The sequence below is a fragment of the Clupea harengus genome, chromosome 9 (genome assembly GCF_900700415.2).
Source record: "Clupea harengus chromosome 9, Ch_v2.0.2, whole genome shotgun sequence".
NCBI classification, from domain to species: domain Eukaryota; kingdom Metazoa; phylum Chordata; class Actinopteri; order Clupeiformes; family Clupeidae; genus Clupea; species Clupea harengus.
In genome coordinates, this window is record NC_045160.1 from 19,700,785 (window position 1) to 19,725,507 (window position 24,723).

A 24,723-nucleotide genomic window follows, 5' to 3' on the forward strand; every position below is an offset into this window, starting at 1 on the left:
CTTCTCAATTTACAATGGCGGTGTGTGTGCCAGTCAAACCGGCAGGACGGGCCGACACAATCACTGACAGGCCATTAAAAAGGCTGACCTCCAGGACCTGACTTCAGCAGGCGCGGCGCTCAAACACACCGGAGAATTTCCCCCCCACAAAAGAGCCACCGCAAGGCCACACAATGACAAGCACGCATATTCCAAATGCCAAATATAACAAAGTGAAATGCAACCGGAAAGATGAGGACCCTCGATTGTGGCAATGCCATTGTTGGGGTTCGAGAGAAAAGGGGGTGACAGACAAAGATTGAGAGGAGGAATACGAAGAGGGTGGGGGCTGGAGGCTGGGGACTCCTCCAACTGGCAATCATTTCTTCTTGCCTTATTGTTCCCACTGGATGTTTACCAGATTATTCCTAATGGTGTAAACAATAGATGGATAAAGTGGCCCAGATGCACACTGAAACACACAGGCACACACAAAGCCACCCGCTCATGCAAATGAACACTACAGCAAGGCCACATCCAACTACACATACCTAGAAACAGCCCTTTTGTTTTTGTATGCCCATAGAAACACACACACACATGCACACACATGCACACACATGCACACACACGCACACACACGCACACGCAGTGTATTCTTGGACAGTACACTCTTGGGGAATCTCTAGAACTGTCTGTATTAGCTGGTTATCCAGAGATGGCAGTGTGAGCCTGAGGGTTCCAAACTTGAGTAGCCCTCAACAACACAACTTACCAGCACTCACATCACATCACTACAACACAGCCATGTTTAAACTCACATCATATAACTACAACACGGCCATGTTTAAACTCACGTGAAGACATGAACAGCAAGAGGATGGGATGTGCGTGTGGTGTGTTTGTGAGTGTGTTTGTTTCTTCTAATTTCCCCCAGTTAAGTTTTAAAACAACATCAATAGCATGCCCATAGGTCAGCATAACCAGAACACACAAACCTATGAATCCACACCACCTCCTAGTGTCAGTGCTAAGAGCATATGGGCAGCAGTGAGCCGGGCTGCAGGGGACCTTATGAGGGGTGGAGAGGGGGATCACAACAAAGAGAGGAGGATGGCACCCCATTCCTCTCCTGACTGGGAGCTGTCCTCACATTGATACTGCAAGCGGATCCTGCTCTGTGTGCGTGTGCGTGTGTGCGTGTGTGTGTGTGTCAGTAACACACACATACGCACATGATGCTTGGCAGAAGTGTATGTGTGTGCATATGTGTATATATGTAGCATGTTGGGATAGGGATAGCAAAACATCCGGTATGCCTCGGAGTGAGATAGTGTGGGTAGCCTCCCAGCATGCCGTGGGGCAGGACACTGCTGTTAGACCAGTTTGTTAATGTTCTGTTCCAACATAATTCAGCTCATGTGTCTTTTTTGTTATCTGATGGTAGTCGGTGTGACTATTTATCAGTCCGTCTGTGTGCTGTGCCGATGAAGTTCTGTATTAGTTCCTTGTGTTAGTTTAAGGTTCTCTGTCCACCAACAATGTCATCGCCATCATGAAGTATGCCCGGGCCTCCTGGCGTCCCATTGAGTGCCATTCCTGTTTTACGTGATTCAAAATAAAAGGCTACTGCCAACAGAAAGCTACGCTGCTGTCGTCACTTGCAAAAGTGACCCAGAATACTACAATTTATGTTTATATATATATATATATATATATATATATATATATATACTCTCAGTGTATGCATACACTCAGTTGTCAGCTTATTAGCTACAACTAATGCAGTCTAATACACCAGTTCTGCAATAAATCTTAGCTTCACGAAGGTTATTATATTCAGCATTATGTTTAAACAAATTGATTTAACTGTGTTCATTTTGGCGTTTGTAGTGCTGTTGAATTGTACTGAGTTGTACTGACACGTGTTTCATTCAATACAGTTTAACAGCACCACAAACAACATCCTCCAAAATGATTGTACAGTTGAATTGCTACCTCTTTTAAACTGTGTCAACATGAACCAAATGATATTACAACAATTGTGAAGGGGAACTTATTGCAGGACTGTTGAATTAGACTGCATTCGTTTAATTCGATAGGTAGGTGTACCAAATAAACTGGCAAGTGAGTGTATGTGTGAGTATATGTGAGCGTGTCTGAGTTTTGTATACCTGTGTGTAGTGTGCAGGTTGTGTATTTGTGTGTCTGGAGTGGGAGCAGGGTTGTCTGACTGACTGTCATGCAGGAAAGGCTTTGTTGGTTTATGATTTGGTGTGGCCCTGTCTCTCTGTTTCATTTTCTATCTCATTCTCGCTCTCTAAAACACAAACACAGGCAAGTGTAATGCCTGAGTGCACATCCACACACATCTTTGCCTCTTCCTCTCTCTCTCTCTCTCGCTCCTTCATGTATCCTTTCCTAATTTCTCTCTCCCCTTCCTTACCATCTCTCCAGGCTTCTCTCTCTCTCCCTCTCCCTCCCTCCCTCTCACACACTCCCGCTCTCTCTCTCTCTCTCTCCCTGCCTCTCTCTCTCTCTCCCCCTGCCTCTCTCTCTCTCTCTCCCCCTGCCTCTCTCTCTCTCTCTCTCCCTCCCTCTCCCCCCCTCCCTCTCATCTCTGTCTTTGGAAAGTCCTCTGCTTTAGAGGGAAGCCAGATAAAGGGGGAGATGAGGAAGAGATAAAGCCTGCTCTCCTCCAGTCCTCCTATCTGTGCTGTTATCAGACCACACAGCCCGAGCTCTGCCTGCGTAACCCTTTCCCACTCGCAAACTAAATGTCTTGCCAGATGCCTATCGCTCACTTTACTGGGGGTAGGGCGGGTCTCAGGGCTGTTTTAACCAATTAGCTGCAAAGGAGGGGGACTAAGTAAAAAAAATAGACAGATGTATAGATATATAGATAGATAGATGTATATATAGATAGATAGATAGATAGATAGAGAGATAGATAGATAAACAGACAGTCAAGACAGGCAAATAGGTCGAGCTACAAAGATGTGTACTGCCTAGGGGGCGTCCACAGAGTAGCCAATCATCTCAAGCGGTCCATGCTGCCTGGAATGCCATTGTGTGGCTCCCTGACCGAGCCAGGGGCGAAGCGGCCGCGGAGCCGCCGTGCTCCATGTGTACGATGGGAAATGTCGAGATAATTAAATGGGGAAGAATGGGGCAGCTTTGCAGATGGACTACGGGGCATTTGTAGGGCAAGGGCTGGCCTTCACATGGTGGTGGTGGTGGTGGTGGTGGGGGCGGGGAGCATCCTTCAGGAAATCATGTAATAAATAACATCGCGATGCACCGCAGGGGATGTCCAATATAAAGCATATAAGACATCTGGGTATGTCAGGGTTGTGAGGAGCACGCTGAAGTAATGGCAGTAATAGCTCAGGACAGAGCTACTGAGAGAAAGAAGACCAACAAGAAGGCGCAGAGAGAGAGAGAGAGAGAGAGAGAGAGAGAGAGAGAGAGAGAGAGAAAGACATATGGAGAAATGGAAGACACTTACCTCTGTGTCTGTTGGTAGTCTTATCAAACATGAGCATGGCATCCTCTACCTACAAGAGCAAAAGACAGAGCAGACATTAGTTAAAGGCACGCATATTCAGTGGAGCTTCATATTCAATCTGGAGTACAGGTGATAAACAAACGGCCCCTTCCTGGATCAGCACACAGCACAGATTACCACCCATATCTCACTCAAATAAACCCTGATTAGAGAAACTCTCCATGTCTATAAGACTTTTAGAGAAAAATGATCTCAGAAGCATGTGCTGAACAGACAGTGCTTACATATGCAAGACCAGAGGGCAGAAGATGGAGAGATGGAATATGGAAAGGCTTACTGGTCTCATTTATCCTTCACTGAAATAAGCCATTCACTATACATACACTTTATACTATGATGAAATAGCATCTAAATATGGACGTTATGACCCTAAGGAAGTAAACATACTTATTTATAATTGTGGGTGAGGGCTCATTAAACGCTTTGGAGAATATATACAGTGATATATAAACACATCATTCTGGACAAACATTGCCTGAATTAAACTTTTATAACAAAAAAACACACCCAGTCTTCACTCAAATGAGCAAGTCTGCTTTGGGCATCAATACAAATGTAGTCAAAACAGTGACGATACAAATTTAAAACAGTGTGTCACACACGCGCGCACACACACCCACAGGCACGTGTAGGTCTAAGTGTCCCCGGTTAAGTAGCGATAGTAATGACAAGGCTCTTATATCACAAGGTTAAGAACACACACCGACCCTGAACAAGACGGCCATCAACAGAATACCCAGTCTGCAAGGACACAGTTAGATTCAGTCAGGCATGGCAGAGTACATGATTTACACAGGTTTAGAACACACACACTTACAAACACAACACATTAGTGCCACAGTGTAGCTTCCGGGGCCCCCTATCCTCATACCACACACACACACACACACACACACACACACACACACACACACACACACACAGAAAAACACACCTTCCTCTGATGCCATGGTTTCCCATTTGTCATTGGCCTGTCCTGGCTGTCATAAGCAGCCCCCTACAGCAGGGCCCGCTCCCTCTCTCTCTCTCTCTCTGTGTGTGTGTGACAAAAGCCCACATCAATCTCGCGGCAGTCTCCCCATCTCCTACAGCCATAATGATATTCATCTGCCTCAATCAAAAACAATAAGGAGCCATTTGACTGTCTCCCTGATGGACGCCGTGGCACCTCTCCAACCCTTCACCACACGAGTCATGGGAACAAAGGTGTATAAATACTTATGTCAACGCTTAAATACTGGCAAAGGTGGTTTCGTGTCTGTCAGGGAAAGAGAAAATCATGTACCGTATAACTGGGCACCTTCTGCAGGCAAACTGTTTGGTAATAGCCACTATTGTGGTGAGAAGCCAGACCTTAGGAACCAAGGTGCCGGTTCTCGAGGACACATCTCTCCAGAGCATTCATTATGCCTCAAAGCACATAGTTTGCTTCCATTCAAATAAACGTTCCAATTAAAAGTATCATGACAACTTCATTATATTAAATGAAGTAGAACACAAACATAAATGGCATTTGCACCCCATAGATCACCTGTATGCAGATAGTATGTAATATTCTGAAGGTTTCAAGAAAAATACCAGCAAATGCATGTGGAGGCAAATTGAGCACCTGTCCTTTAATCCTAAAGTTACAAATATGAATCTGGACTCTGAACTATGGATTCTGAACAGGGATGATAATTTGACCCATTCATGTCACTCCCAGAATGATATAAAGATTAATAGTGTTATTATTATTATTTTATGTACCATATTCTTCTTTTTCTGACGATTAGTACAGATGGTCCTAATATTTGGTAACTCTGTATGTGACCTGTGACGGGCATGAAGCTACTTTGAATTGAATTCAACTGAATGATGATAGGTGATAGAGGAGAAGGGTGTGAGAGAGGAGGAGAGAAATAAAGAGATACACAGTAAAGAAATAGAGGGGGAAGAAAGGAGAAAAGGGTATGTGTGACAGATCTTTGGAGCCAGAAGTAGAGAGTGAAATAGAGAGGAGATGGAGAAAGAACAGAGAGACTCCATGGGGGGGGAGAGGGGCGGCTGCTATGGCCTTTTCTGAGCCTGGACAAGCCCAGACCTAAGCTCCCCGCGGTAACTGTCGCTTGGTAACCAGGGCCTGAGCACATCTAGGGAGACTGCCTGCACTGTCCACAGAGGATAAAACAAAGAGAGGGAGATGGAGAAGGGAGGCGGAGAGAGAAAGAGAGAAAGTCAGGGGGCAAGACAAAGAGAGAGGAGTGAGTAAGTGAAAAAAAAAACAGAGAATTAGAGAGAGAGGACTCAATACATAAGAGGAGGGAACAATGCTGCAAAATACCTGACCTCATGCCATAAACTGAGGGGTAAACAGTGAACTCATCCGAGTTGAAGGTATTACCCTTTTTTGTTATTGTTGTAAATATTCTCCTGCTTTGGAAATACTGTAAAATAGGATGGCCACATCAATACACTTCATCGAACTTGAGAGAAAACTGATTGAAAGAAAGACCAAGGAGAGGCGGAAGGAGATGGACAGTTACGAGGAGACGAAGTCTTTGGCGGCGGCTCCGGAGGCGAGGGTGCGATTGGCTGATGGGCAGAGACAGCAGAAAGAGCGGCCTCATATGTATCTGTCGGCCCTCATAAGGAACGCAGCGGGGCCAAAGGCGCCGGACAACCCCCGCTCCTCCTCTCCTCCCCCTCTCCTCCTCCTCCTCTCCTCCCCTGCTGTCAACTGTCACATCATCGCTTTTCCAGCACAGAGGAATATTACTGCTTCCCCTGCAGCTAGCGACTCAAATTCTTGTCTCCTTCCTCTCCTCCCTTCCCCTCAGCCTGTGCGACGGCCGCTCTGTGATGGCAGCGCTGAACTGTGACAGCGCACGGAGCAGGATGCGAGCAAGGAGCGTCTGTGCGGCACGCTGCTCGCCTACTGAAGATCTTTTTTCCCTCGACGTTACAGACAAGGCAGGCTGCCTCAGCGTTTGGCCTCACACAGACAGAGGTCCGCAGAGAACGAGTGTTAGATGCGCTATTTTGAAACCAGCCACCGGCGAGCCTCTCTCAAAGAGCACAGGCAGGGGTTCCAATGCGCCCCAAGTCATTTTCTTCACTGCTGGGAATGCCCACTGTGATACAGTGTATGACACATGTGAGAATGACACATAACCTCTTTTCATATAGGAAGCAGCTCTTTTACACACAGCACTACAGACAAACACACATAACACACACACTCAGGACATTTGCCTTTTGTAGTCCCCATTTGTAGTTCCCATTTGTAGCTGGGGTACTACATGGCTCTGACCCCACCCAATAGCAAGAGAGGGAGGGACTGAGAGAAACAGAAGGGGGGACCCTCTGATCTTCTTCTCATTGAGCATTCGTGCAAAAGAAAACCGTAAGATCATGGGTGATTATGGGATGTCTTTTTCAAACGAAAAGGGGCCAGATAAAGCCCAGATAAAACCCTTCCATTGGGATGAAGATGGGGGAGTGCACAGGTTGACAAGAGGAAGGGGAAAGACTGATTCTACAAACCCAGAGAAGAAGACGAAACAAAAACTTCGCTGAGTTTCTCCGAAGCCAAATGAAGTGCTCCCATGCGTCTGCAGTGCAGTGGGCTCGCTCGTCTGCCACGCATGTACAGAACTTTGCAGAAGGCCGCGAGGAGACTGGCAGGATGAGGATGCCAGCGGCGCTGTGTGCCACGCGGCTCTGACCTTTCCGTGTGTTAGCTCTTGCGCCCGTGCCCAGTGCCCTGCTCCCCTGCGTACACACACACGCCTCGGGCCCGCGGAAGGACAATCAATCTGAGGCGCCACTTCAGCCCACCATTTGCACAGGCACAGGCGCCTCCCCTCACAAACACCTGCACACACACACAGACACCCACACAGACACACACACACACACACACACACACACACACACGTTCCCCCCAGCCCACAGCCTTCGACTGCATCTGGATGTGCTGTGGAATTAATTAGCTCTTTGAAGCGAAGTGGCACTGAAAAAGAGCAGGAGCCCTCTGCTCAGGTAATGCAGTGACTCTCAGTCTCCACGTTTACTTGTTCACTGGACTGGTCACAGAGTTCGCCACTAAAAAGCCAGATATTAAAACCTGAGGCGGTCAGGGTGTTCCAGCTTTATATGGCATTACGTGTTAATCGACCAAACCAATGCCGGCTTTCACCTCTGCCATCCGGCCACCGCTGAGAAAGGCTTCTAAGATGCCACCATCCGGCCCCGGCGAGATGACTAATGCTCTAATAATGCACAGTTTATGGCACACAGAGAAGCAAGCAAAGGCTCCAGCAGTGCCAACTCGGCAATAAAAACTACATTTAAATGTAGTTTGTGAACCCCAAACCACACTCAGGGCTCAGATTTACGTTTCCTATTAGCTCCACTGTGTGTAGCTCAACCCCACTGAAGTTCTTTGGAGCATTTTTGCAGGAGAGTTTTTTATGAGACGAGGTTCACAAGATCTGGTTCAGACATTCTGAGACGTGACAAAGATCACAACAATAGAAAATGAGACAAAACAAAAAAGTAACAAAAAAGGAGGTGGGCTTTATACAAAAATGTTGAACTGTCCACACTTATAAAAAGAAAAAACTGAGCAACTGAAGCTCAGCATTAAGTTGACAAAACAGGAGTGAGATACATAAACACATGCTCTGGTCAAGCTGAGAATGCGGTATAAGCAGATACACAGCTAAATGCCATATTCTGGCAGTCTCTCAATTAAATGAAGCTGAAAGCATTTGTTGCCTGGCACATTCCCTGCCAATTTCGCTTCTCCTCCGACACTGGCTGTAAGTTAGTTGACAACGTTGTTTATTTAAGTTGAGAATGTAATTGGAACCTGCAGGCTCCCCCATTTTTTTATTGACTGCAAAATGGATCACGGTGGGACAGGAGGGAATACAGGAAGGGTGATGCTGCCCGACACAGGTAAGATTGTGTTTACTGCAAGGAGAGAGAGAGAGAGAGAGGGGGGGAGAGAAAGAGAGAGAGTGCTATGGAGAGATGGGAGTGAAAAAAAGAAGGCAATCCAACACTTGGTTAAATACGCTCACCCCTCCTGGGAAAGGAATCAAGCTCCTGTCATATTACGAGATGCAAAATTTTGCTTCCAAAAAGAAAAAAAGAAGAAAAAAAAGTGAGAAATGAGAAAAAAAAGTGTTCTTCTCCTAAAGCAAAACAAAACCCAGACGCCTGTCATGCCAGGTCGGAAATATCAAAAACACAGTGCAAGGCAAAGGGAGATTTTTAATGAGCCCGAGTGAATTATTTATCACGGGACAAAGGCGCCAATATGCTGGCAAGCCGGGAGCACTCGGGTGGGAGTGGCGGCCTGTGTGCGGAATAGATTTAAGGGACGGTGTAATGTACAGAGACAGCCGTTTAGACGAACAGCTATTTCATTATTTACATTCATACACATGTGGAGGGAGCACAGGCTGGTTCCTCGGGCAGGAGACGCAGATGGGGGATCGGATAGGGGGTAGCTGTTACATGCTAGAGACATGAGATCCGCAAGGAATACAGACAAATGTCGGTCAAAGACTAACTCCAAATATCATCTAATCATTGTAAACGGCGCTGTACTCTTCTCAAATAAATGAACTCCAACGGATGATGAATGTGGAACAGAAGAGAAGACAGGAAGTTCAGAGAGAGACAGATGAAAGTTCAACTAACAATCTTACACGTTTTGCTTATGTTTTAGGATACACGCTTACTCCTTCTGTTTTCTCCTTCATGCTATGTGCATAGGAAGTAGGGAAACCGTGTCTGCGATCGATAACTCAATTAGATATGAGGGGCAGACAGAGGAAATCTGAGGGATTCATTGATTGTTGATTGTTTGCAATTGAGTGGGCAAACACAAAGGACACAGGCAACGATCAACAAACAGAAAGCGCCTGAATAGCAGAGGAAATTAATATTCAAAGATGGCCTCTCGTTTACAAGACTTGTTGGTTCACGGGAACTGTATTTGCATAACAGAATTGAAAATGACTGCCGGTGTCAGAGAATATGATCTATCTGTCCATCTCCCGTTCTCTCCCGCAGACAGAGACCCCCAAGCTGCTATTCTTTTTCTATCGTTCCTTCTCTCCTTCGCGCTCAGTGAGGAGAGGGAGGGTGAGGTGGCGGTGGCGGCGGTGAAGAAGGGGGTGCTGGCAGAATCAATGCCGGAGAGCACGGTTCTCTGCATCTCAAGGACAATGGATCAAGTTTCTGCTGCCTTCCTTTTGAGCAATTTAGCCCTAATCTGGCCGCTGCCGGAGTGGAAAGCCTGCGCGCGCTCTCAGCGGCGTCTGGAACACACGCTTCATTCCCTTTTATCACCAGTGATTAAACAAGGAGCTCTGGGCCACACTTCTCCCGGCAGAAAACAATGCAATTAATGTACACAGGATCAAAACAACACCATAAAAAAAAGACAGGAAGCCCTGGGAATAAATCTACTCCGGGTACAACTAGCTGAAGAGTATTTAAAATAATCTGCTGTATTCTCTAAACGTGCTCTCAAAAGACCAGACCACCTTCGTTCATGTCATACCTGTGGGGATTGCTACTGTTTGGGGACCGAATGCTAGGTCACGTCAATTGATGAATAAGGACAAGCCATTAAAAGGTTCTGAGATGCAGTGACAGTTTGCACTATGACAACATTCTGTACATCTGAACCGCGGATGTGAAACATTCCACACATCCACAAAGTTGACACGATGTGTTCATTCTGACACTCTTAGACGGGGCAGATTTGCCTGCAAATGCAGGACATGTCGTTTTGAAGATTGCTTCCTCCAAATAAATAAATACGTTTTTGAAAGTGGACAGAATACTTAGTGGCTGATGTCTTTTTCTTTTTTTTTTCTCTCTCCAAGGATGTGGTTCATAACCCTGTTTTGCAGGGGGCAATAGCTGGTCATTTCTGCTATAACAACACAGCCAGAAATGTGATCGCTCCACTCATGCAGCAAATCTGTATTCACTGGCTCATAGCATCTTGGCCATCTACATGCAGCCCATGAAAAATCAGCCCAGACTACAGATAAGGGGGGGAGAACTGAACTCAAAAATACGAAGGCACAGAAAAAATAAAAACAGAAATGAAATGAATGAAAACGGGCTCACTGCTGTTCTAAGGTCAGATTCCAGCCTGCCCTCTCTCAAATGAAACCATTTCGAGCAAACCATCAACAATGGGCCCAGACCAGTGGTTTTAAGGGTTCTGTGCAAGGGTTCTGTCTGTAAGGGTCTTGTCTGCCGATTATGATGCAAAGCATAATAGGGGATTAGTCCTCATTTTTTGACTTATCGACTCGTCATCACTTTGGGCTTGTCACTTAAACACAGCGAGATGTAAATGTATGCAAATCCGCACACTTAACTGACAGCCTCAAGATGAGAACCAGAAGAGATTAGGTACAGAAGATGGCTTCCGCAGTCAGCCTCGCGATAAGCTCATTATACACTTAAAAGGTTTAATTATCGGTGCCGTTTCATTTGAAGCAGTACATACAGGAGCTTGGAATCAAATCCTATGTAAGGCTGCCTATGCATGTGGATGTCTTTATGAGTGTTTGTGCGTGTGTGTGTGTGTCTGTGTGTGTCTGTGTGTATGTGTGTGTGTGTGTGTGTGTGTGTGTGCAAGTGAGTCTATTAGTGTCTGTGTGTGTGAGTGTGTGTGTGTGTGTGTGTGTGTGTGTGTGTGGATTTTGAAACCTGTAAAATTACGAAAGACTAACAAATGCCACCCGCAGGCACTGGAAGGCTGAAAAACATCGGTCTCTTTTTTTGTACGGTTGTGAATCAATAAAAAAATATTTTACATCATACAAGCATATGAGCAATGTTGGGTGTAATTAAAACCTAATTGCCATTATTGTTGTTGTTATGACTGAAATGTCCAACAATATCACCATTGCACACTAATTCTCCATGGCATCATCATCCCTCCCATAACTACATTTAGGTAGGTGACATACACAGCTGACAACTGTAGCTACAAACTGGAAAAAAAATATAAAACTAATCCACAATTTTTGGCAAGGCAAGGGCAAATGAATTTACTGAGCACTTTCCAAATTTAGTATGTAAACCACCATGAGTAATAGTAAAAAAAAAAAAAAACACTAAAATACATACAGCTAAAATAAGTATATAGACAGAAGACCATGATGTGAAATTCATATCATGCTATACACAACATAACATATGAAACACACATGATAACAGACCTTACACAGAGATATAGGGCAAAGAATAGAAGGAATTTTAGCCCACAAGAATCTAACTCTGCAGTGACACTTTCCACAGTGAATTGCGAATAGACCAAATAGCATAACTAGATCACAGGGTCCATTTTACATGGTCTCTTTCTCAAGAGCTCAGTAACTCAAGTTGATGCTGAAAATATAGATTTATGAGTGCTCCCAAGAGATCACATGCTGTATTCACAAAGAGGAACTGTCACTGGGGTCACCAACAGGTCACAAAGCAAAATGATATACAGACTGATTTACCTAGGCCTAAGTCTTTACATATAGTGTGATGATATTAACAAAACCAACTATACAATGAAGGAATTAACAAAGCAAAATAAATAAAGTCTATAAATAAATAAAATGTATTACTGTTTGTCCTTGGCCTATGCCTATCTATATGTATATGTATAGCCTATCTTGTCTTAACAGCCTAGTCAAGGCTAGGCTAGTCTTAATAACCTTATATCAGATTTCAAAATAAAGCAACTTATTTTTAACCTATATATGTAAAAGTATGGGCTACTAAAATAATTTTTTTACAGATTCTCCTGTTTTATCTTTTTTTATGTAGGCTGAGCTACAGACATACTAGACTAGGTGGTGAAGACAATTCTTCATCTGATTTCCTCCTCCTCCTCCTCCACCACCACCTCCTTCTCTCCAAGGACACCTGAGGGTCCTATCGCAAAACACACTGCCAGGTGCATCCTGCTGGTGACTCTTATCACTGCGCAGCACTTGGAAGGGGAATAGGAAGAGTAGGCCACTGTTGGATGTCTGCCGTTATATATACCCCCACACCATGCCGTTATACATACACCCACACCATGCCACACAAACTAAGATAGGAATGCACTGTCATTTTCATCTCCTTCATTTCTGTGAAATGCTTGCACTCTAAATGTCTATTATTAGGCAAGATATGTAATATATAAGTATAGGAGCGAATAAAATCAAGAAGCATATACAGGGGTTAAAGTGGCTGAATGTCTCTGCTAATCACATATCACTTCATTACACAATTCATGCAAAATACTTTGGGGAGCATATGTACAAATAAACAAACGCTACAACAATTACTCATAATAGAAAGCACTTCAAAGAGCTAAGATGTATCACTATCTGGAAACATGGCACCGGTTCGTCATGGCAACAGGTGGACAGGCCTCTCAAGCTCGATATAATAACCAGAGCGTGGGGATGGTGTCTAAGAAAATAGCTTGACGTGTGAGGATTCCTTGAGCAGGTACCTTGTCACCATATTCTCCATCTCTCACACCTACTAAAGTCCATTTCTTTACGCGTGGGCACTTGACCGTGCGTAGCTTCTCCACATTTATCAAGGGCAGCCTCCGCTAACAGGCAGTGATTGTGGCTCATTTTCCCTTCATTCACTCTCTTCTTCTTCTTCACTCACTCTTTCTCTTTCTTTCTCTCTCTTGTTCTCCCCCCTGTCCTGCTCGGCTCAACTGAATAGAGGGGATGGCAGCTGTAACGTGATCTAGCTGGGAAATGGACTTTCTGTTTTTTCCACCTTTTTATGAGCTGCTGCTTAGTTCTCCAGTCATGAAATGAAAAAAAAAAAAAAAGGGAAGCCAGAAACAAGAGAACCTTCCACGGATGAATAGGCTCCATTTTCACACTCACAAACATTCGTGGGTCTCTCGCTGATAGGACTTTCTCACACTTTGAGACAATTAAAAAGGGAGACTAAAAAGGCTCGAGTTGAGACGCAGTTCACAGTTTCACAATATGATCTATGAAAACAAACACCCACAAACAAACACCGCGATAGGAATATTATGAATAGCGTCAAATTAAGAGTTAAAAAACAACACGATAAGAGAACACTAGACACCAATACAGATATCTCGAGAGGCCACGAAGTGAAAGAAGAGACGAAACGCAAGATTAAACCCACTGTGAAGGAAGACTGCGCTAAACAGAGGGGAGCTTATCTTAAGAACGTTGGCAGGTCTGCATCCACAAATACACACCGAGTTATCGCTCAGTCCAAGACCATCTTATTTACCAAAGCAAGTCCTCAAAATGTGCACTAAGCTGTGGAGAAATAGCATAATAACTGCTACAGGGGGAAAAGAGAGACCTAAACTCACTGCTAGAATCCACAGACCTTATGACGTACGGCACATACAAAATTATTAAAATGAAAATACTTAAGCTTTCTTAACCTAAACCAATAGTCTTCATTCACACATAAATGACCAACCTTTCAAAGTGCAAAAACAAAACCAAGCAGAATATGTCTTTCAAAGAGAAACATCTGGCCACTGACAGACTGCACATTCCCTCCTCAACCCATCAAAACGGTCTGTCCACATCGGAGCGCTGTGGCTGGCGGACGGGGCCTATCAGCAATAAAGTGTGTGTTTGTCTTTGTGCGTGCGTGTGTGAATGTGTGCATGTGTCTTCGTGCGTGCGTGCGTGTGTGTCTTTGTGCGTGTGTGTGTGTGTGTGTGTGTGTGTGTGCGTGTGCGTGCCTGTCAGGGGGCCCTCACCCGACGGGAGTGCGGCACAGCGCTGACAATGGCTAAACAGCAGTGGAACATCTGAGGGAGATGCTCTCATTTTGTTCCTGCTAAATATTCATGAAGGTCCCCACCAGGGGCAGAGTGGAGACAGGGGCCATACATATTCTAGCGGGGGCCTTCTCTCATATCACAGGCGCTGGGCGCGTACCTTGGAGCGCTGCAGTCATGACAAGACAGCCAGCCAGCCAGCCAGCCAGCCACGCAGGGAGGGAGGAAGGAACAGAAAGGAAGCTTTCTCCCAGCGTGTATTTGTGTATGTATGAGAGGATGGCCCTCTGTCTGTGACATGAAGGGAGGAGCTGAGGAGGAGGTGAGGAAAGAGAGAGCGTGTCTATAGTGGGTGTAGTATGTCTGGATATGAGTAGGAGGGCACTCTGGCTGTGTAACTCTAGAGTACAAAAGTGTGTATGTTTGTGTGTGAAGTATTGTGTGTGTGTGTGTGTGTGTGTGTGTGTGTGTGTGTGTGTGTGTGTGTGTGTGTGTGTGTGTGTGTGTGTGTGTGTGTGTGTGTGTTGTTAAACTGTGAGCCGGAGGCAGGGGGTAGCAGCTGATGTTGGTGGCTGCTGATGATTGCACTCAGCTTGAGACCACCAACGCCAACTATGTTATGATTCCATCTGGAGGGCGTTTTCATTCCTTTTCTTTTTCTTTCTTGCTTTTCTTTCTCTCTCTCCCTTTTGGCTGGGGTCTTTGGAAACAGAAGGAAGGAGCCCTGATGACACTGAACAAACACACACACACACACACACTTTGTCGTACTGACCACAAGGCTCTGGTGATTAATTCCGTCCCTGGCCTTTAAGTTTGCCTAGTCGCTTGAGTGTGGCGCTTCTCAAAGCCATGTTATATTTATAGCCCTCGGACACACCAGTGCCAACGTCCCTCCATGGCGCTACTTGAGCTGCTTCAGTTACTCCTCCCACCAAAATATATTATGCCTGTGAGCCACTTCCCAATAAAAGATGTCCCTGTTATGCTAGTGAAAGAGTGTGTGAATGGATGGATGGCTGGCTGGCTGGCTGGCTGGCTGACTGGATGGGTGAACATGGGGACACTGCTCTCGAGCTGAAACAGCAGGGACCGGGAGGCCAGGAGGGATCCGTACGGGTCTGCCAGGCTGGCTGACAGTTTCAGCTCTGAACAGCATTAAGGACTCTTCCATTCCTTCCCCAGTGGCATTCATTCCTGAGCACTGGCATACCCCTGCTCCTTCACCCTCATAACCCATTCTCCTTCACCCTCACAGGCGACAGAGGAGGATTTCTCCTCATATTCCTCCCCAAAAACGGGGGTGGAACAGGTAGGAATGGTATCGGGGGATTCCTAGAGGGATTGGAATCCTTGTTTTGAGGACTGAATGGACATTCCAGTGGGATCACTAGCATGAGTCACTGGCCCTGTCTCCTAGTAATTAAGTGATGATGATGCAGATCAGATGGAAATTCCAAACTAGCTGTGGTGAGCTATGATACGTAGATGCAACAATGCAGTCCTGTTCCATGTGAAGGGCAAATACCCATCTGCTGGGTCTCACCTGCTCAGGCAGGCTGAGATGGGCTGTGGGGGGACTAGAGCTGCAGTAGCTAAGAGGCTGCTGAACCTACCAGCTGAGAGGGCGGCTTAAACTCCCCTCTCCTCCTCCTCATCTTCCTCTCTCTCTCTCTTCACTAGGATATATGGTTAACTGCCAAGATGGAGGCACCAGGAGTTAGTGAAACCCAAAGTTGTTGTTGGAGAGAGTCATTTTCTGTGTAATGAAAAAAGCAGTACAAATGTTTCACTGGTCCTCTTCCGCCGAGCGCTGAGAGATGATGGCATATCACAGCTGCCTCTGGCTCTCATTCTACACTGGACTAATACACCTCATTTTAGGACGGATAAAGGCGCTTAGCAACCAAAATAAGTAGAAAAAACAACACCAAATAAACAAAATATACAAACACTACGAAAACAAAACATTTCAATATTTGGAAAATATTAAACCTGTCATATGTACAAGAGGGGAATCTGAGTGATGGAAGAGATTGAATGAATATTGCCTCGCGAGTGGGGATATGAGGACCAAAGCAACCTGGATACCTGGATTTTTCAATAAACAAAGTGTCCATCTCCCCCAAAATGGTGACAGGTCTTGATATGCATCTTATTACTGCGGGGTTGCGATGGAGGATATAGATAAAAATACATTAGGGAGCTTATATCAAAGAGAGCGTCTTTCAATTACAGCTACCGCCAGCCCCCTACACCCCAAAGTTACTTATTTAGATTAGGGCGTTTAAGAGCTTTTTAATGGCAGATTTGATGATATGACATTCCGCCCAAAAAAGATGAAACAGAAATAAAAAGCCAGCCAATCTCTCGCGCCCCCCTTGATGCAAAATGCAGTCATCTGTTGCCATTTTGATAACTCGTCCTATTCTCTTCCTCTCTTGCTCTTTCCTCTCTCTTTTCAATGAAGAGAAATACAGGGACTCCATTTGAATAGTTTCCCCCTATTTATTAAAGCCTGGATTAACATGACAAGGAGTTTTGTCTGGGGGATCTTTAGCACCGCTTGGGAAATGGCTGTGCGACGCACTAACAGACTACAGTTAATAAACTTGAGCAATGCCGACTTCTTAGTCCAAAGGCAGAACAAAAGCACTTTATTCCAGGCGTGAATACAAAAGGTGGACTTGTTACATCGGAGGGGGACAAGGGGGGGGCCGGGGCCGGGGGCCGGGGCCAAGGGAGATGTGGGGAGAGGCAGGGAGAAGTGTTACCCAGGATATAGAGAAGTGTTACCCAAGACAGTGGCCGATAACAATGGACTCACTGACAAGGGAAAGATGAGACATTTCATTTCATTGGAACTTTTTGCTTTTTTTCCCCCATTCTCCCCTTCCTCTCTCTCTGCCTTTCTTTCTGTTGTTCCCCAGTGGAGTATTTGCTTTATATGCATAAAACAATACTTGTATTACCAAGCCTGGTTTGATTTCCTTTCATGGGTATTCATGGCAAAGTTTGCAGATCTAATGTCGTTGTATATTTTATATGACAGACACGTTTTTCATGTGGACAAAAAAAAAAAAAAAAAACGGATTTTGTTAGATCTTTCCAGGCTGGATGACTGACAAGTCTGAGAAAGAAGTGATGTGCCCGTTTCAGCCCAGTTGGCTCCTGTACTCTATAGTCCACACATGTGGCCATGGGGTGAGAGTAAGACTTCAAAGCAACAACAGCCATCAGAAGTGCCCCAGAATGCCAGGCTGCGTTCCCATCCTTTGGGGTTGAGCAGCTGGGTCCCCCCCCCCATGAGGTTAAAGGCTGGATAAGCGTTCTCGACGGTTCCTTTGGTACCACTGAACTCGGCTGTCAGGAAGAAAAACCTGTCTGCAGTAAGTGGAAGCAAAGCCCTCTAGGGAAGAAGCTTGGAGTCTCAAAGATTTCCACTCCTACCTGTGTTTCAGGTCAGTGTTTGCTGAACCCTCCGCTCTGTCAGACAAAAATAATTTAAACAAAGGCAGAAATGAGCCAAGCTGAGCTCCCCCTTGTTGCCGTCCTCGACCCCAAACTTCATACACATGGATGAGGAGGAAGTGCAGCTTCCTGCAGGAGGCACCCACAGGCCCTGCCAACACTGAGTTCAAACCCCTCCACGGGTCAGGCATCTCTCCAGGGGAGACAGGATGGAAACTGTGTGTGTGTGTGTGTGTGTGTGTGTGTGTGTGTGTGTGTGTGTGTGTGTGTGTGTGTGTGTGTGTGTGTGTGTGTGTGTGTGTGTAGTGGAAAAGCTGAGGTGTGTCAAGGTGCTTTACACTAACCCAGAACAGTCCCTAAACAGAGACAACCATCTTGACAAAAAGGCAGAGGAAGAAAAAAGAAGTACTGAACTGAAAGGCTCATGAGTATGTGCACCATATGTGTGTGCATGTGTGACAGTGAGCGTGTGTGTGTGTGTGTGCATGTGTGACAGTGAGCGTGTGTGTGTGTGTGCGTGTGTGTGTATATGTATGTGTGTGTGTGAGAGTGTGTGTGTGTGTGAGAGTGTGTGTGTGTGTGTGTGTGTGTGTGTGTGTGTGTGTGTGTGTGTGTGTGTGTAACGTGGTCAGGTCTTCACCAGAAGAAGTTCCTCTCTCATTACTGCATACTCTTGGTCAAGTATGTGCCGGGGCTCAGATGCCAGCTCTGGAGCGGTTAGCCTGTGAGCCTGCTCCATTAGGCTCCATGATGAGGCTATTTAAAATGGCTGCCAGAGACAGCGGACAGGGGGGTGCAGGAGGGAGCTGAGGTGATGTAACAACGAGACAGAGTTAACAGAATGTGACCATTGAGAGGACGAGTGTGTAATCAGTGAGGTATGGGGATTGGAGTGAGTGTGTGTGTGTGTGTGTGTGTTCCTCATGTGCCGCTGCAGCCAGCTGTGTCCTCTGACCAAGGTGAGGCCATAGCCAGGGGGGGTGGGGGTGGGGTTGGTGGTGGTGAATATGGTAATTATCTCTTTCCTTCCCAAGCAGAGAGGTGCAGTGACTCAGCTCCTCAAACATTCACTCTCTCCCACGTGTCTTCTGCAGTTATTTGCAGGATGAAGAGTTTATGAGTCACTCTGTGTTCAGTGGGTGTGTGTGTGTGTGTGTGTGTGTGTGTAGGTGTGTGTGTGTAGATGCGTGTGCAGCGTATTGTATGCCATTTAAACATAAGTAGACAGGCAGTGGCATCCCTAGAAAGTAGATGCCAAGTCTCTCTCTCTCGCTTGCTTACCCGCTCTCTCTCTCTCTCTCTCTCTCTCTCTCTCTCTCTCTCTCTCTCTCTCTCTCTCTCTCTCACACACACATTCACATAATAGGCTGCTGGATTCAGCCTGTCAAGCCAATGTCAGGAGAAAGATGGATTCCCAGACACACACACACACACACACACACACACACACACACACACACACACACACACACACATACACACACACACACACACACACACACACACACACACACACAGCAGTACACTCCTCCATTTAGCTGCACCCCTTCTCTGTGTAGGAACCCTTCTCAATAGCTGGTGTGAGCTCCGGGGAAACAAATAAAAAGAGGCACTAGGAGAGTGGAGTGCCATAAGGATGAGAGCACACAAGGGGGAATGGGTAGACAAGGAAGGAAGGAAGACAAGAGAGGGGAGATGGAGAGACAAGAGAGAGAGAGAAGGCTATAAAGAACAGGACGCAGCATATGAAGAAGTTTGACAAATGAATATGGAAGGCAGAACAAGAAAGGTACCGAGGAAAGAAAAGACAAGAGAGAGGAAAAGAAAGAGCAGTTCATTAAAGCAGACTCTGCCTCCACGTCCTGCATCTGTGTCCCAGGAGCACAGAGTCTGAGGGCCCCAATGCAAGGGCTGCCTAAGCCGGGGTCACCAGCAAACATATACCTCTCAGAGAGAGAGAGAGAGAGAGAGAGAGAGAGAGAGAGAGAGAGAGAGAGAGAGAGAGCGAGCAGTACAGGGGTAGGGGAGGGCAGAGAAAGACTAAAAAGAGAGGAAGACTAGAGCGTAGACTAGAAGACGGAGAGAAAGAGTAAGTGAGAAACATGGAGCGAGAGAGGGAGGGGTGGAAGGCAGAGGTCAGTGGTGAGTGAGGCGGGGGGAGGGGAGGGGAGGGGAGGGAAGCGCGAACCTCAGCTGCTCTTGTGGGCTTTCCATTATGCTCCCTGAAATGGATTGAGCCGGCGGAGAGGAGGGGGCTGCTTTTCAGCAGCCAGCCGTGCCTGAACCAGAAAGCACACATAATGAAGGAATGCATCAAAAATGGGAGTCTTGTCTTTCGCCCCTGTGTGCAGATTGCATTGTTCGTATTATGAAAGACTCGGTTAGGGACACACACAAAAAGGAAAGAAAGAAAAAGTTGCACAGGGGCAGAGATAGTTTCTTTAAAAAAAAAAAGGTAAAAGAGAACTGTCACAGGGATGGTTTTGTTCAGTCCCCAAAACTGCTAATTCGCCTATGCTCCCATCAAAGCCGGCGCCAAAAAAAGCATTTTACTTGCAATAAAGCACCCAGTCAGTCCGCAGAAGCAGGACATTTCTTATTGATGTATTTTGTGAGGGGGGGAGTCTTCTTGCGTCTTCTCATTAGATGGTCTTTTTCTTCCCCCCTTATCTGCCGTTTTCTTTCTCATACTTTCATTCTCCTTCCAACCCTCATTGCTTTAAGCAGCCAAATCAATTACTGCCTTTTCTGAAGTGCATTATTCATAAATGGCCTCATGCATATGCATTCTTTCTGAACTTCATGAATATCTGTTCCACTTCATCCTACATTTGCTCTATAGTCTGACTATACAAAGCTAACACTAATGAACAAATTGCAGTGACTACGGCGTGTAGACACAGAAACAGGGATCTGTTAATTACGGGGGACGAGAGAGAGAGAACACATGAGGCATATTTGGGGAGGATGACGGAGCATGTCTTGTCCTGTAATTAATCTGGGGAAATAGCAGCACTGTGGCACTCGGGTTTAAAACTACAGTTGGGAACTGAGGACTATCACAGGCATACAGAGAAGCAGGCTGGAGAGGATCTGCCAAACAACTTCACTCTAACTTTAACTCTAACAGTGGACTTCAGTAAGGGGGACAGGGTGAGCTCTCAAACAGGCATATGCTAAGAAACGTTCAAACATGAAGCCTTGTATATGTAAGGTACATTTCTATACGGTGTCTGAGTACATGTATCATTTAATTTAAGATTATACTATTAATGAAAACCTCCTTATCCTTTGCTACAACCACTACTCGGAAGCCTGGCTCTTAATGTACTTATTTCTATAGTACTATACTATATTATTACTATATAGATTCATGTCTATGATGTGGATACTGCTCACTGGATCTCCACTGTCATTTGGAGCCGGACTACTGGACATGCTTAATAGGGCAGACTGAGAGCCGACTCTGCTGGTGTTGTGCTGCAGGGGTAAAATGTTCTGCTTATGTCATTAGTGCAGTACTGCGACCCCCTGTGAAATGTGTGAGAGAGGAGGTACTGCTGCCCCCCGCCCCCCCTCCCCCTCCCCCTCCCTGGAGGTGTGTGATAAGAGCAGTGGCTCGTCACACAGAGCAATAATGAGACAGCCTCACCCACTGAAACACCTGCTGAACTGAAACACACACACTCTCTCTCTCTCACACTCTCTCACACACACACACACACACACACACACACTTTGAGGATTCTCAGCTTTTCTTTCTTTTTCTTCTCTCTCTCTCTCCCTCTCTCTCTCTCCTATGCAGACGGCCTCCACACTGATAAAGAGCAGCAGGTGGCGGACCACAGCCGCCGTGCCGTGACCTCCGCTCCGAAATTGCACTCCCCTACTCCACCAAGCGCACAGCACGTGGCCAGTCTGCCATTCTTTTCCAATTCAGAGCAATTCGCTCTCAAACTGCGAGAGGAAAAAAAGAGAGATGGGCAACTGCACCTTATAGCTCCTGGCAACAATAAAAGATATTGGCCCCATATCGCGTACTCTCCGCTCATAAGCATAAACATATCTAGTAATTAAGCATCTCACAGCCCGAGAGCGATCACTTGAGTGCTGATTTACTGCTGCAGGAGGGGCCATTTGCTGGAACCTCTGCAGGGGTCTGTCAGAAGGAGGGAGAGAGAGAGAGAGGGAGAGAGAGGGAGAGGGAGAGACTGAGAGAAAGGGAGAGAAAGAACTGGGCCTGGTTTCCCAAAGTCTTTGCAACGCTACGTCATTCTTAAGTTCTTAAGCTATACCTTTACGTTTCAAGATTTTTTTTCTTTAAGCCTTAGCTAAGTACCTTCTGTAGGAGACGTTGTGTTAGTGTCTGGACGTAGTGCACTGACTGCGATGTAAGACCGAGATATGTGAGCCATGCCCACCATACTCTCATAATCAATGCTCAACCATACATGAATGACAAAAAAACGATGTCAGAAACATGGATTGCGCCTCTGAAGGTAAACGTAGGAAGGCTTCTCTGAAGAGACCATTTGGGAAACACGCATAGAAAAGTAAACAACTTTAAGAAGGTATACCTTTCAAGTCTTCGTAAAACACTTAGAGACACTGTTATCGGAAAACCCAGCCCTGAATACCAAGGGAGGGGAGAGACGGCTGCTAATGGGGTGTGTGTGTGTGTGTGTGTCTCCCAGACGACTGGGAGCGAGATGAGAAGAGAGACTGAGAGTGAAACACTGAAATGGCCGCTGTGCTGATATAGAAGTGAATGTATATGGTACATGTGGAAACAGGACAGCTTGTCAGTCCCTCATGTTCCTTTATAATCTCTCCTTCTTCTCTCATCGCCTGGCCCTGCCGCCACCAACAGTAGCTGATGTGTGTTTGCATTACACACACACACACACACACACACACACACACACACACACACACACACACACACACACACACACACACACACACACACACACACACACACACACACACACACACACCAACAGTAGCTGATGTGTGTTTGCATTAGAGGATTAGGGCTCATGACAGACGCTAAAGGCTCAAGTAAACCCAGAAACATGTGTATTATGTATTCACCTGATTTATCTATGCTGCTCTACCTCTCCACCTCCCACCCACCCCACTACCAATCTGATGGGGTTCAGTCTCATGCCACTGCATGCATACACACACACACACACACACACACACACACACACACACACACACACACACACACACACTCACAGGAAGAGAGAGAGAGATGGAGTGAATGAGAGTGAGTAATACACACACGAATATACACGCATATAAAAACACACTGGACAAGCATACGCACAACTGCATACACAAACACACGCACACACACACAGGAAGAGAGAGAGAGATGGAGTGAATGAGAGTGAGTAATACACACACGAATATACACGCATATAAAAACACACTGGACAAGCATACGCACAACTGCATACACAAACACGCACACACACACGCACGCACGCACGCACGCACGCACGCACGCACGCACGCACGCACGCACGCACGCACGCACGCCACACACACACACACACACACACACACACACACACACACACACACACACACACACACACACACACCCACACACAGTGCTCTTCTCTCTGGGCCGAGCGTGATAAGCAGGTAATTCATCATTGTGCTGAAGGCTACACTCGGCAGCTTATCAGGTCTTCACAAGGATCCGGCCTCCCCGCGCAAGGTCTCTGTTTGGAAAGTGACCCGCCGCCCCCCCCCCCCCCCGCTCCAAATTACCATCACAACATTAGAATTATCCAAGCAAATGACAAGAAGCCCAATTCAGATATTTTTCTCTCCCCACCCCTCCAACACAGCAATGTCTCTTTCTCTCTCTCTCTCTCTCCCCCCTCCTTTCTCTCTCTCTCTATCCTTCTCTAGCTTTCTCCCTCAATCTATGTTTCTATTATTGTTGGGAAATAATGGTTAACTAAAGCTGCCATGGTGGAAGGTGGGCTTGATGAATGCAAATGAGGAGACCAATGCCTTAAAGAGAGGGGAAGCTGATTTGCGCTGGAGAAAAAGTGATCCGCCGTGTTTGTAATATATTTTCGGTCCCCTTTGTTTGTTTTTTTTTCTTGTCTTTTTCTTAAAAGCTAGATAGTGGTGTGCGCTTTTGCCATTACACAGTGGCGGTGACATCAAATTTAATTCAGCTGAGCAGAAATTGTGTGTTTTACCCGCGCATTCATAAGAGCAGCGCAGCGCTGTGAGTGTGTAATCGAGTAAAAAATAAATAAGAGATCATCATGTGGAGACGGGCACATTTCGAGGCAGGAGAGAGAGAAAGAGAAAGAGAGAGAGAAAGAGAAAGAGAAAGAGAGAGACAGACAGACAGGGTAGCAGCAGGCAATAACATCATTTTTTTCCCTCTTTTGTCTTTTTGTCAGTGCAAAAGAGCCATAACGGAAAATTGCCTCGTCCAAAGAAATGTGAAATGTTTAACACATGTCTGGCAGACTTTGCTCTCTTAGCCATCGACAGAAATCTAAAGTTGCAAAGATGAGAGGATGAAGCCTGGTGGTTAGAGGCACATTAGGAGCCAAGATAAGAGCCCAGGAGGAGATGATGAAATCTCCCTCTCACCAGTTCTCCCTTCCCTCCTCTCATTTTCTTTTTTCTCTCCCATTCCCTCTCTCTCTCCAACCTCTGTCCATCCATCTCCTTTAGCTTTAACACACTTGTTCTTCTTCACTCTCCGTCTCTCTCGTGTCTTATTGCTCATGCCCTCCCACGTGTCACATCTCTACTCCTCTGCCTACTGCACTCTACCTACCCAAAGTCTCTCTCTAATTCAAATTCAAAGTTGCTTTATAAGCATGACTCTCTCTCTTTCTCGTTC

At 46.0% G+C, this 24,723-nt stretch overlaps 1 protein-coding gene across 10 annotated transcripts in view; it reads right to left on the bottom strand.

The window, feature by feature from the left end:
* msi2b (musashi RNA-binding protein 2b) overlaps positions 1–24,723 on the bottom strand; it is a 224,199-nt gene that overhangs the window by 106,824 nt on the left and 92,652 nt on the right. For all 10 annotated transcript variants that reach the window (XM_031573765.2, XM_031573762.2, XM_031573764.2 and 7 more), the window contains exon 7: positions 3,488–3,536. In XM_031573765.2, coding sequence (XP_031429625.1) covers positions 3,488–3,536 — 49 coding nt within the window. The remainder of the gene's footprint in view (positions 1–3,487; positions 3,537–24,723) is intronic.